Raw genomic sequence first — 14003 nt, forward strand, 5'->3', positions numbered from 1 at the left:
AGTCCGGAATTTTATTTATTTAGTGAATATAAAACCAGAAGCTAAGCAAATAGCCTTCTTATTTGCTGAGGTTAAGGTGATTAATCCGCCATTTAGTCTGAAGAGGGCGCATTATTGGGTAATGTGCACCACTGTTTATGACAAATATAAGGTAATGCATTTCGGAAGGTCTAATACAGATGGGAAATATACAGGAAATGGCAGAACCCTTAAGAGTATTGATAGGCAGAGGGATCTGGGTGTACAGGTACACAGGTCACTGAAAGTGGCAACGCAGATGGAGAAGGTAGTCAAGAAGGCATACGGCATGCTTGCCTTCATCGGCCAGGGTATTGAGTTTAAAAATTGGCAAGCCATGTTGATGCTTTATAGAACCTTAGTGAGACCGCACTTGGAATATAGTGTTCAATTCTGGTCACCACACGATCAGAAGGATGTGGAGACTTTGGAGAGGGTACAGAAAAGATTTACCAGGATGTTGCCTGGTATGGAGGGCATTAGCTATGAGGAGAGGTTGGAGAAACTTGGTTTGTTCTCACTGGAGTGGCGGAGGCTGAGGTGCGACCCGATAGAAGTCTACAAGATTATGAGGGGTATGGACAGAGTGGATAGTGAGAAGCTTTTCCCCAGGGTGGAAGAGTCAATTACTAGGGGGAACAGGTTTAAGATGTGAGGGGCAAGGTTTAAAGGAGATGTATGAGGCAAGTGTTTTACACAGAGGGTGGTGGGTGCCTGGAACTCACTGCCGGGGCAGGTAGTGGAAGCAGATACGATAGTGACTTTTAAAGGGTGTCTTGACAAATACATGAATAGGATGGGAATAGAGGGATATGGTCCCCGGAAGGGTAGGGGTTTTAGTTCAGTCGGGCAGCATGGTCGGTGCAGGCTTGGAGGGCCGAAGGGCCTGTTCCTGTGCTGTAATTGTCTATGTTCTTTGTTCTTTGACTTCCCAGAAGTCTATATGGGGTTTGTACTGAGGCTCCAGCGATGGAGGTTGGGACCCTGAACCTATTTAGCTCGGGTCATCAAACCTGTCATTTGACGGATGAGTTTTGTCACAAGGAAGTTGTTAGTGACTTCCCATATTTCCCATTCCTGAATCCAAAGGATTTTTGCTGGTCATAGAATCATAGAATCCCTACGGTGCAGAAGAGACTATTCTGCCCACTGAGCCTGTACTGCCTCTCTGACAGAGTACTGAAAAGCATGCTGGTTATGGTGCATTGGTCATGCTAAATTCTCCCTCAGCGTGCCCAAACAGGTGCAGGAGTGTGGCGACTAGGGGATTTTCACAGTAACTTCATTGCAGTGTTAATGTAAGCTGGCTTGTGACACGAATAAATAAACTTTAAACTTTACCCAGGCCCTCTCCCCTCCCTATCCCTGTAACCCCACACATTTAGCATGGCCAATCCATCCTAACCCGCACATCTTTGGACATTAAGGGGCAATTTAGCACGGCCAATCCACCTAACCTGCACATCTTGGACACTAAGGGGCAATTTACCATGGTCAATCCACATAACCCGCACATCTTTGGACACTAAGGGGCAATTTAGCATGGCCAATCCACCTAACCTGCACATCTTTGGACTGTGGGAGGAAACCGGAGCACCCGGAGGAAACCCACGCAGAGACAGAGAGGACGTGCAGACTCCGCACAGACAGTGACCCAAGGCTGGGAATCGAACCTGGGTCCCTGGCGCTGTGAGGCAGCAGTGCTAACCACCGTGCTGGTCGATCCTGCTCAGGGAGGGTGTTTCATAGGGGGGTTGCCGGGATGGAAGGCGAGCAGTGGGCGGGTGGGTTGAATAGGCCACCCAGGGAGCTATGTGGGGAGTGCTGCACGGGTGGTTTTGATCATCGCGTGGTTTTTGAAATGAAAATTTTGAAAAATGCAAATCTTTCAGCCTGATGGTTGATTGTCTGTCTGATTGTAAATGTACTCACCTTTGGGCCTTCCGGTCCGTTTTGCCCTGGGGGTCCGATATCTCCAGGGAAACCCTAAATGGAATTTAGAAGATAAAATAAAAGATGATGGATAGTTGGTGAGAAAGTCATCCTTCATAGAGGCACATAAAACACGATGGGCGGAATTTTACTGGAACATCCACCCGAGGTTCATACAATCCCGCCCAAGGCCAATTAAAAATCCCGTTCTCCGAGCCTCGCCCGCCCCCGGAATCGGGACAGGCGTGCCGGTAAAATTCTGGCCGATGTATCATTGCGGGAACCTTGAAACTACAAGACTGATATCACATCAAATTTTCTTGTATCTTACAATAGTGGTAGACAAGTATTTTCAGTTTACTTCTAATTAAACCCCAAAACTCAACAGAGATTGGTTCACATATTTATCAGCTTATGACAAAATCATTTTTTCCGATAGCTTTTCAATTCCCCATTGGATAAATTTATGTCTTATTGGCCTGATGCATTTTTAGGAATCATTTCTATGTTTTTTACTTGAGAAATGTGTTCTAAAGTGTTTTTTTTTATTCATTCGTGTGACATGAGCGTCGCTGGCTGGGCCAGCATTTATTGCCCATCCCTAGTTGCCCTTGAGAAGGTGGTGGTGAGCTGCCTTCTTGAATCGCTGCAGTCCACGTGCTGTGGGTTGACCCACAATGCCGTTAGGGAGGGAATTCCAGGATTTTGACCCAGCGACTGCGAAGGAACGGCGATATATTTCCAGGTCAGGATCGTGAGTGGCTTGGAGGGGAACTTGCAGATGTTCCCATGTATCTGCTGCCCTTGTCCTTTTAGTGGAAGTGGTCGTGGGTTTGGAAGGTGCTGTCTAAGGATCTTTGGTGAATTGCAGCAGTGCATCTTGTAGATAGTACACACTGCTGCTACTGAGCGTCGGTGGTGGAGGGAGTGGATGTTTTTCGATGTGGTGCCAATCAAGCGAGGCTGCTTTGTCCTGGATGGTGTTGAGCTTCTTGAGTGTTGTTGGAAATGCACCCAGCCAGGCAAGTGGGGAGCATTCCATCACACTCCTGACTTGCGCCTTGAAGATGATGGGCAGGCTTTGACCTGATGAACCACGAGGTAACACTCTGGATTCACATTATCTGTACCTGTGGTGAACCATCGTTGGTTCCCACTGGATAGTACTGGGCCAGGGCTGGCCAGCACTATGAGAATGTATATAGGTTATTGTGGGATTGTACTAATGTTGTTGTTGGGCTAGGGTGGGATTGATACACCTGTAGTTGTTACTGTTGTGGCATATCCCAGTCGGGCTCCGCCTCCTGGGAGAGGTATAAGACCCCCTGCTCGGGCGGGACCCCTTCAGTCTGGGATAGTGTGTTAAAGTTCTGATAGTTCCATTGTTAGTTAATAAAAGCCTTCTTTTACCGAAGCTTTGAGCCTCGTGTCCAATTGATGCGCATCAGTACCATTTGATACTTTATATTTCTTTGACAAGGTCTTGTATTAATTGATTTTTTGTTAACATGATTTTAACTCATAAATCACCACCTTAATGCTATTCATTTTTTTAGTTGCCTTTCTCTGCACTCTCTCCAGTACACACACATCCCTTACTCTGGCAAACAGGGTTGTACATGGTCTGACTGGTGCATAGTCATGTTAACTGTATAATCCTCTGCTCTTGCTTTGAATTGTAACATTATATTTAGATCCTAATTGTTTTTTGTACATTGCCTTAACATTGGAAATGATTAGTTTAGTATGTGCACTTTCTTTAAAAGTCGCTTTCTGCTAATTCTAAACATGTGTCAGCTGTGGTTCAAAGAATAGCATTCACAACTGTGTCAGAAGCATTGTGCGTCCAACTCCTGCAGTGCAGGACTGAGAGGGTGCCGCAGGGTCTCAGCTGCTGTCCTTTTTGCTGTCTGACATCTGTCAGAGTGGGTGGTCGAGGCGGGTATAATTACAACATTTAATAGACATTTAGACAGGTACATGGATGGGAAAGGTTTAGAGGGATATGGGCCAAACGCAGGCAAATGGGACTATTCAGTTTAGGAAACCTGGTCAGCACGGACCAGTTGGGCCGAAGGGCCTGTTTAAAATTTTTACTCCACCCTTAAAGTCACAAAGCCAATGCTCAGAGTGGACCGGGGAAACCCGATTCCATTCCTTGCTTGTTCCAGAATTCAACTTCCAATTGAATCCAATTCATGGTCCCCACAAGAGAGAGAAGCAAGATCCCAGCTGACACAATAAGCAATTGCACTCCATCTTTGGCTTGATTGTAGCCAGAATGCCGAGTTCACTTGTGGTTTTGGTGCTTTGGATGAGATTATTAAACTTGGTCCCCTCTGCCCTCTCAGGTAATAAAAATCCCTTGGCACTCTTTCAAAGGAAGAGATAGGGGGGCCGAATTTTCCCATTCCGTCGGCTCCGGGAATCGGAGCAGGCGAGGAGCGGACCATGGAAAGATCTGTTGACCTCGGGTGGGATTTTCCGGTTTCGGGACGAGTGCGGCTGGAAAATCCTGCCCAGAGTCTCGGGCCAAATATTCCTTCCTGAAAGAACATCAATGTTTGCTGAGTGCAAACTGACTGCTGCATTTGTGATTTTCGAAAAAAATTCATTTGTAGGATGTAGGTGTCGCACGCGTCAGCAAGGCCAACATTCTTTGTCCATCCCTATTTATCCTTAACTGAATGGCTTTTTTTAATTTTTGGGACATGGGCGTCGCTGGCTGGCCAGCATTTATTGCCCATCCCGAGTTGCCCTTGAACTAAGTGTTTTGCTGGGCCATTTCAGAGGGTAGTTGAGAGTCAACCATATTGATGTGGCTCTGGAGTCCCAAGTAGGCCAGGCTGGGTAAGGACGACAGATTTCCTTCCCTAAAGGACATTAGTGAACCAGATGGGTTTTTCCGTCAATCAACAATGGTTTCATGGTCATCAGTAGATTCTTAATTCCAGGCATTTTTTATTGAATTCAAATTCCACCATCTGCCGTGGTGGGATTCGAACCCAGGTCCCCAGAACGTTAACTGAGTTTCTAGATTAACAGTCCAATGATAATACCACTCAGCTACAGCCTTCCCTGCTTGCTTTACCATCTGCAGAGGGCTCTTAAGATTCAACCATACTGCTGAGAGACTGAAACCAGATATAGGCAAGATCAAGTACGAAAATATGATTTCATTACCTAAAGGACATTAGTGAACCAGATGGATGTTTAAGGTCAATCCAGTAGTTACATGGTCATTTACTGATAGTTAGTTGTTTTCCAGGTTTATTTAATTAAACGAATTAAAACTCCCCAGTTGCCCTGGTGGGATTTGAACACCTGTTTCTGGTTTATTAGGCATTTCTCATCCAGTAATATAACCAGTCTGCTACTCCTTCCTTCAACGTTAAAACCTTGACGATATTTGAAAAGCATTGCATTGGTTATAAAATGTATTGAGTTGAGTTTATAAAGAAACTTGTATAAACAGCCTCCCATCCATTGACTCTGTCTACACTTCCTGCTGCCTCGGAAAAGCAGCCAGTATAATTAAGGACCCCACGCACCCCGGACATTCTCTCTTCCAACTTCTTCCTTCGGGGAAAAGATAGAAAAGTCTGAGGTCACGTACCAACAGAATCAAGAATAGCTTCTTCCAATGGACCTACCACTCATTAAGCTGATCTTTCTCTACACCCTAGCTATGACTGTAACACTACATTCTGCCCTCTCTCATTTCCTTCTCTATGAACGGTATGCTTTGTCTGTATAGCGCGCAAGAAACAATACTTTTCACTGTATGTTAATACATGTGACAACAATAAATCAAATCTTTCTAATGGCGTTTAATCTTCTATTCAATACTCCAGACACTGAAAGGGAAGTTCCTCAGGAGGAGATTCAAGCATCATTTAAATCATAGAATCCCTACAGTGCAGAGGGAGGCCATTCAGTCCATTGAGTCTCTACCAATCACAATCCTCACCCAGGCCCTAACCCCATAACCGCATGTATTTACCCTAGCTAGTTCCCCTGACACTAAGGGACAATTTAGCCTGGCCAATCCACCTAATCTGCACATTTTTGGATTGTGGGAGGAAACCAGAGCATCCGGAGGAAACCCACGCAGACACGGGGAGAATGTGCAGACTCCACACAGACGGTGACCCAAGCCGGGAACCGAACCCGGGTCCCTGGCGCTGTGAGGCAGCGGTGCTAACCACTGTGCCACCGTGCCGCCCTTTCTGAAAACACACACAAATATTCACTAGGGCTGAGGAAATTTCCTGCATCCACCAAAATGCTAAACTACCCGGCAACACTTGTGTGTTGGACAGCTCATTGGTTGAATGAAAATGAGGCGCAGCCAATAAGGGCAATTGTTCTGCCCAGGGCCCCTTGAGGCACACCAAAAACCAAAATTAGGGCCGTAGTATTTTAGGAAATATACAATGGTTACAACTCAGAAGGCGTCCATTTGGCCCATTGGATGTGTGCTAGCTCTCTCTGCAAGAGGAAGTTCACTAATGCCTTTCCCCATAGCCCTTCAATTCTTATTCCTTCCAAATGCTCATTCAATGCCTTTGAATCTGCCTCCAGCCGCCACACTCTCGGGCAGTGCACTCCGTAACCAGTTGCTGGGTAAAAAATGTACTTCTCATGGTCATCATTATCTTTTACCAATCAATGCCCTCTGATTTCGACCCTTCCACCAATGGGAACATTTTCTTCTTATCTACTCTTTCCAGACCCCTCATGAATTTGAATGCCTCGATCAGATCTCCTCTCAACCTTCCCAGCGGGACCTTCCACCGGGCGGGAATTACTGGTGCCGCTAAAACCAATGGGCTTTTGGTGGGCTCGCTGCATCTTCTTGGCAGGGGACGGAAAATCTCAGCATCTCGCTTCGAGAATCCCGACAGTACAGAAGGAGGCCATTTCGCCCATCGAGTCTGCACCCACCACAATCCCACCCAGGCCCGATCCCCGTAACCCCACACATTTACCCTGCTAATCCCCCTGACACTAAGGGGCAATTTGCCAACCTAATCAACTAACCCACACATCTTTAGACTGTGGGAGGAAACTGGAGCACCCTGCACCGTGCTAAACTGCCCCTTAATGTCAGGGAGATTAACAGGGAAAATACGTGGCGTTACAGGGAAAAGGCCTGGGTGGGATAAATGGCGGTGCAGACTCGATGGACCACGGGTGGCACAGCGGTTAACACTGCTGTCTCAGTGCCAGAGACACCCGGGTTCGATTCCCGGCTCGGGTCACTGTCTGTGCGGAGTCTGCACGTTCTCCCCGTCTCTACGTGGGTTTCCTCCAGGTGGACTGGTTTCCTCCCACAGTCCGAAAGACGTGCTGGTTAGGTGCATTGGCCATGCTAAATTCTCTCTCAGTGTACCCAAACAGGTGCTGGAGTGTGGCGACCCAAGGATTTCCACAGTAACTTCATTGCAGTGTTAATGTAAGCCTATTTGTGACACTAATAAAGCTTCAAGTAGACTCCTTCTGCATTGTTGGGATTCTGCGAATTGTCTTGAAAGGATTATTTGAAAAGCAGGAGACCATTGATGGTAAAGGAAAGGATTGGCTCCAGATGGCCCTGTCCTCACCAATGTCTGTTTTTTTGTATAATAGCAGATTGTCTGGCTCTTGTCCGTTTGCGTGTTCTGATTTGGGATGAAGTTGCAGCCCTTCAGCTCTGGTCTGGCATCTGCTGTGTGATTCAGACCCAGATGCACCATAGAAAGTATTCTTTCTGGTTGTATCACAGCTTGGTAGGGCTCCTGCTCTGCCCAAGACTGCAAGAAATGCAAAATGGGCGGCACGGTAGCACAGTGGTTAGCACTGCTGCTTCACAGCTCCAGGGACCTGGGTTCGATTCCCGGCTTGGGTCACTGTCTGTGTGGAGTTTGCACATTCTCCTCGTGTCTGCGTGGGTTTCCTCCGGGAGCTCCGGTTTCCTCCCACAATCCAAAGATGTGCGGGTTAGGTTGATTGGCTGTGCTAAAATTGCCCCTTAGTGTCCTGGGATGCATAGATTAGAGGGATTAGTGGGTAAAATATATGGGGGTAGGGCCTGGGTGGGATTGTGGTCGGTGCAGACTCGATGGGCCGAATGGCCTCTTTCTGTACTGTAGGGTTTCTATGATGATTTCTATGAAACTACAAAAGGTCGTGAATGAAACCCAGTCCATCACGCAAACCAGCCTCCCATCCATTGACTCTGTCTACACTTCCTGCTGCCTCGGCAAAGCAGCCAGCATAATTAAGGACCCCACACACCCCGGACATTCTCTCTTCCACCTTCTTCCGTCGGGTAAAAGATACAAAAGTCTGAGATCACGTACCAACCGACTCAAGAACAGCTTCTTCCCTGCTGCCATCAGACTTTTGAATGGACCTACCTTGCATTAAGTTGATCTTTCTCTACACCCTAGCTATGACGGTAACACTACATTCTGCACCCTCTCCTTTCCTTCTCTATGAACGGTATGCTTTGCCTGCATAGCCCGTAAGAAACAATACTTTTCACTGTTTACTGATACATGTGACAATAATAAATCAAATCAAGAAAGAATGCTATTGCCTTTGGATTGAGCCCGCAGCACTCTAACAAACCCAGCTGGAGCCACGGCAATTTACAGAGGAGGCCATCCTGTACTCAGCCACGGTATTGAGACATGAACACCCAGGAGAATGCAGATCCCAGGAGTGGGGCGATGCATGCCAGGGTTTATAGTGGGCAACCCCAGTGGAAATCACCCGCCACATGGAATTGAATAATAGAATGGTTACAGCACAGAAAGAGACCACTCATTGGATGGAGTCTAGCGGAGGCAATGGGAGTATCGGCCACTGGCTATCTGGAGGGAGCCCCTGTGTGTTGCCTGTGATGATACTGCGCCTTTAAGAAATGTATTTGAGTCATGTTTCTGTGCAGGATGTTTCTAACAGTTGTTGTGAAGTTGAGCTTATGAAGTGTGGCCCCATTAAAAGCTGGTTTCCTGAGGACTTGGTCAGTGCTTGAATGATTCATAGAATCATAGAATCCTTCAGTCCTACAGTGCAGAAGAGGCCATCTAGCACATCAAGTCTGCACCGACCACAATCCCACCCAGGCCCAATCCCCACAGCCCCATGCATTTACCCTAGCTAGTGCCCCTGACACTAAGGGGCAATTTAGCACGGCCAATCCACCTAACCCGCACATCTTTGGACTGTAGGAGGAAACCGGAGAACCTGGGGACACGCAGGCATGAGGGGGGAGAATGTGCAGACTCCGCACAGACAGTGATCCAAATCCGGAATCGAACCCGGGTCCCTGGCGCTGTGAGGCAGCAGTGCTAACCACTGTGCCACACTGTGCCGCCCTTAAAATACAGGGTACACAAATTGCAACGATTGTAACTAGGACCAAGCATCAGGGTTGCCTTGGTAACAGACTTTGCAGACTTTTGCATTTTGATAGCCTATCGGTTTAAAGAAGACACTCAGTGATCAGGACCCTATCAAATTTGTATTTGCTCTTGTTGACAACATCAGACCAATCCTGGGGTAGGAAAATTGATTAGATCATCAGAAATATAAAAATAGGAACTCAACTGCCTGCCTTTAGTTCCATTAGTTCAGTTCAGTGGAGTGGAACTGAAAGGCTGCCACTTCTCAACACGTAGAGAGGACAAGAGCGGCTCCCCGCCAGGTTAAAATATCTCTCAACAGAACTCTCCATCTATTGACCAGAAGGGTTCAAATCAAAGAGTTTACTGACCGCAACCTTGACAAAAGAACTCCAAAGGCTTTTATTTAAAGCCACAAAACCTGTTTGTATATTTTTTAGGAGTGACTAAGTTAGTATTATTATTATTTTTTGGTACTGAATAGTCCTTGCATTTATTTATTTATTCCCCATTCAGCGGGGGCACAATGGTTAGCACTGCTGCCTCACAACGCCAGGGACCTGGGTTCAATTCCCAGTTTGGGTCACTGTCTGTGCGGAGTCTGCACATTCTCCCCGTGTCTGCGTGGGTTTCCTCCGGGTGCTCCGGTTTCCTCCCACAGTCCAAAAGACGAGCTGGTTAGGTGCATTGGCCATGCTAAATTCTCCCTCGGTGTACCCGAACAGGTGCCGGAGTGTGGCGACTAAAGTTTATTTATTTGTGTCACAAGTAGCCTTACATTAACACTGCAATGAAGTTACTGTGAAAATCCCCGAGTCGCCACACTCCGGCGCCTGTTCGGGTACACTGAGGGAGAATTTAGCATGGCCATTCCACCTAATCAGCACGTCCTTCAGACTGTAGGAGGAAAGTGGAACACCTGGAGGATACCCATGCAGACACGGGGAGAACGTGCACACTCCCCACAGACAGTGATCCAAGCTGGGAATCAAATCTGGGTCCCTGGCGCTGTGAGGCAGCAGTGCTAACCATCGTGCCACCGTACCACCTGAGGGGATTTTCACAGTAACTTCATTGCAGTGTTAATATAAGCCGACTTGTGACTAACAACTAAATAAACTTTAGCTTTAAACACCACCCTCTCTATCGAGGCAGAAATCGTTCCCAGAGCTTTGGTGCTGCATTTAGGCAGATCACTGGCGACAGCTCCCTAACAACGCAGAAACCCCCAAGGCTGCTGCAAGGCCAGGCCAGTATCCTGAGAGTCTAGTCAGACTCAGCAAATTCACCCCATGGGAAGGGTGAGGGGATGAAATGGTGTGTGAGAAAGGGAAGGGTGAGGGGATGAAATGGTGTGTGAGAAAGGGAAGGGTGTGTTGTCAGACAGTCTTAACCCCCAGAGTGAAAACCACAGAGCAGCTGTCTGCTTCAACTCAGCTCCTTTAGGGCCTGCGCTTGTTAAATGGGCTTGCGGGAATAAAAACAATAAGATGCAAAATACAGCTGGATACTTACCGTGGACGGAGGAAGGAGCACACTGCACAGTGTCTGTAACTGCATTATAGAATCGTAGAATCCCTACAGTGCAGAAGGAGGCCATTTGGCCCATCGAGCCTGCACTGACAACAATCCCACCCAGGCCCTATCCCCATAACCCCACCTATTTACCCGAGCTAGTCCCCCTGACACTAAGGGGCAATTTAGCATGGCCAATCCACCTAACCTGCACATCTCTGGAGTGTGGGAGGAAATGTGGGGTGGGATTGTGGTCGGTGCAGACTCGATGGGCCGAATGGCCTCCTTCTGCACTGTAGGGTTTCTATGATTCTATGAAACTGGAGCACCCGGAGGAAGCCCACGCAGACGCAGGGAGGATATTGTAAAGCAATGTGGAGTGGGTGACTTGATTACGTGGTGAAATCATGAGGCTCTTGGGAGATTTTCCCTCTCTTTCGTCCTGAACTGTTAAGGAAGCAACGCCTATCCAATAAGAACGGAGAGAAGTATGGCACAGGAACAGGCCCTTTGGCTATCCAAGCCTGTGTCGATCATGATGGTCTAACTAAACTAAAATAAAAAACTTCCGCCCTTTCTTGGAAAAGGACAAAGGGGCAGCACGGTGGCACAGTGGTTAACACTGCCGCCTCACAGCGCCAGGGGCCTGGGTTCGATTCCCGGCTCGGGTCACTGTCTGTTTGGAGTCTGCATGTTCTCCCTGTGTCTGCGTGGGTTTCCTCCGGGTGCTCCGGTTTCCTCCCACAGTCCAAAGATGTGCAGGTTAGGTGGATTGGCCATGCTAAATTCTCCCTCAGCGTCAGAGGGATTAGCAGGATAAATATGTGGGGCTACGGGGATAGTGCCGGCGGTGGGGGGGGGGGTTGTGGTCAGTGCAGACTCAATGGGCCGAATGGCCTCCCTCTGCACTGTAATGTTTCTATGATTCTAAAATACAAAAAGCTCCACAGATTGGTTAAGTAAACCACTCTGTGGCAACCTTTTTGTTCTTTTATCTTTAGCTGTTTCCAGAACCAGGGATCACAGTCTGAGGATTCGGGGTAGACCATTTAGGACGGAGGTGAGGAGACATTTCTTCACCCAAAGAGTGGTGAGCCTGTGGAATTCATTACCACAGGAAGTAGTTGATGCCAAAACATTGAATGTATTCAAGAGGCGGCTGGATACAGCACTTGGGGCGAATGGGATCAAAGGTTATGGGGAGAAAGCAGGATTAGGCTATTGAGTTGGATGATCAGCCATGATCGTGATGAATGGCAGAGCAGGCTCGAAGGGCCTGGTCAGAACATTGAATACAGGAGTTGGAATGTCTTGTTGAAGTTGTACAAGACATTGGTAAGGCCACACTTGGAATACTGTGTGCAATTCTGGTCACCCTATTATAGAAAGGATATTAATAAACTAGAAAGAGTGCAGAAAAGATTTACTAGGATGCTACCGAGACTTGGTGGTTTGAGTTATAAGGAGAGGCTGGATAGACTGGGACTTTTTTCCCTGGAGCGTAGGAGACTTAGGGGTGATCTTATGGAGGTCTATAAAATAATGGGGGGCATAGATCAGCTAGATAGTCAACATCTTTTCCCAAAGGTAGGGGAGTCTAAAACTAGAGGGCACAGGTTTAAGGTGAGAGGGGAGAGATACAAAAGTGTCCAGAGGAGCAATTTTTCACACAGATGTGGTGAGTGTCTGGAACAAGCTGCCAGAGGTAGTAGTAGAAGTGGGTACGATTTTGTCTTTTAAAAAGGGTTTAGACAGTTACACGGGTAAGATGGGTATAGAGGGATATGGGCCAAATGTGGGCAACTGGGACTAGCTTAGGGGTTTAAAAAAAAGGGCGGCATGGACAAGTTGGGCCGAAGGGCCTGTTTCCATGCTGTAAACCTCTATGACTCTGTGGCCAAATGGCCTCCTCCTGCTCCTATCTTCTATGTTTCAGTGTTAAAGTGAGCTGACCATTTTAATATACAACAAAAGACACATAAATGTCCTTTCATTCTTCAGGGTTACTTTTCTTCGGATCAGGAATGCCTGATTAAGGTTTGGTGGTTATGAATTTTGCAAGGCCCCCCCAGTTCTAAAACTTTCCAACAATGATGGGACATGAACGAGTCCCCAGGCACACTACACCAGAAGTTGCTCCGAGTTATTGTAAACAGTGTCTTACATCGATACAAACAGAGAGGGACTCTTCCTTTGTCTAAAAGACTCTGATGTAAATGTAAATATCAGCATTCCTGGCGTGGGATAACATCAGGTTTTTATCCCATCAAGGCTTGACACTCGTCCTTTTTTGCCAATTAGAATAGAATAGAATAAAATCCCTACAGTGCAGAAGGAGGCCATTCAGCCCATCGAGTTTGCACCGACCACAATCCCACCCAGGCTCTATCCCCATAACCCCATGCATTTACCCTAGCTAGTCCCCCTGACACTAGGGTCAATTTATCATGTCCAATCCACCTAACCCGCACATCTTTGGACTGTGGGAGGAAACCCACGCAGACACGGGGAGAACGTGCAGACTCTACACAGACGGTGACCCAAGCCGGGAATCGAACCCAGGTTTTGGTGCGGTGAAGCAGCAGTGTGAAGCACCGTGCTACCGTGCCGCACTTGAATAGCGACAGAGGGTATAAGTCAGAAGAGAAACATTTAGCTCGTTAAACTGAGAGCAATAATTAGTTTTAGGTCTTCATGCTTCACTTTAGGCAATGACTCAACTCATTCTACTTACTGACAGTGAGCATGGACTGGGCCTGTAATCCAGAGACCTGGACCAATGCTCTCGAGAAAGTAGTTCAAATCCCACCTTGGCAGCTTTGTATATTTAAATTCAATTGATTTAGTGGCTGGAACTCTACCACCTCGCTGCGCCCAGAATCAGAGTGGACGAGGGTCCGACAACGGAAATCTCCGTTAACCTCAGGCGGGATTTTCCAGTCTCGCCTGAGTGAAGCTGTAAAATCCTGCCCAATGAATCTGGAGTAAAAGCTGGTCTCATTAATAATAGGGATTAATAAGGAATAATTAGGAATATGTGTGGCGGAGGGGGGGGAGGAAACGGGATCAGAATTTTGAATTTGATGATGAGCCATGATCAAAATGAATGAATGAATGAATGTGCGGGTTAGGTGGATTGGCCAT

General features: G+C 47.3%; 1 protein-coding gene across 1 annotated transcript in view; it reads right to left on the reverse strand.

Moving 5' to 3' along the window:
* The window catches only part of col27a1b (collagen, type XXVII, alpha 1b), a 610967-nt gene that overhangs the window by 277468 nt on the left and 319496 nt on the right, over nt 1-14003 (reverse strand). Inside the window, exon 25 of the mRNA XM_078227545.1 lies at nt 1951-2004. Coding sequence (XP_078083671.1) covers nt 1951-2004 — 54 coding nt within the window. The remainder of the gene's footprint in view (nt 1-1950; nt 2005-14003) is intronic.

The sequence above is a fragment of the Mustelus asterias genome, chromosome 13 (genome assembly GCF_964213995.1).
Source record: "Mustelus asterias chromosome 13, sMusAst1.hap1.1, whole genome shotgun sequence".
Taxonomy (NCBI): domain Eukaryota; kingdom Metazoa; phylum Chordata; class Chondrichthyes; order Carcharhiniformes; family Triakidae; genus Mustelus; species Mustelus asterias.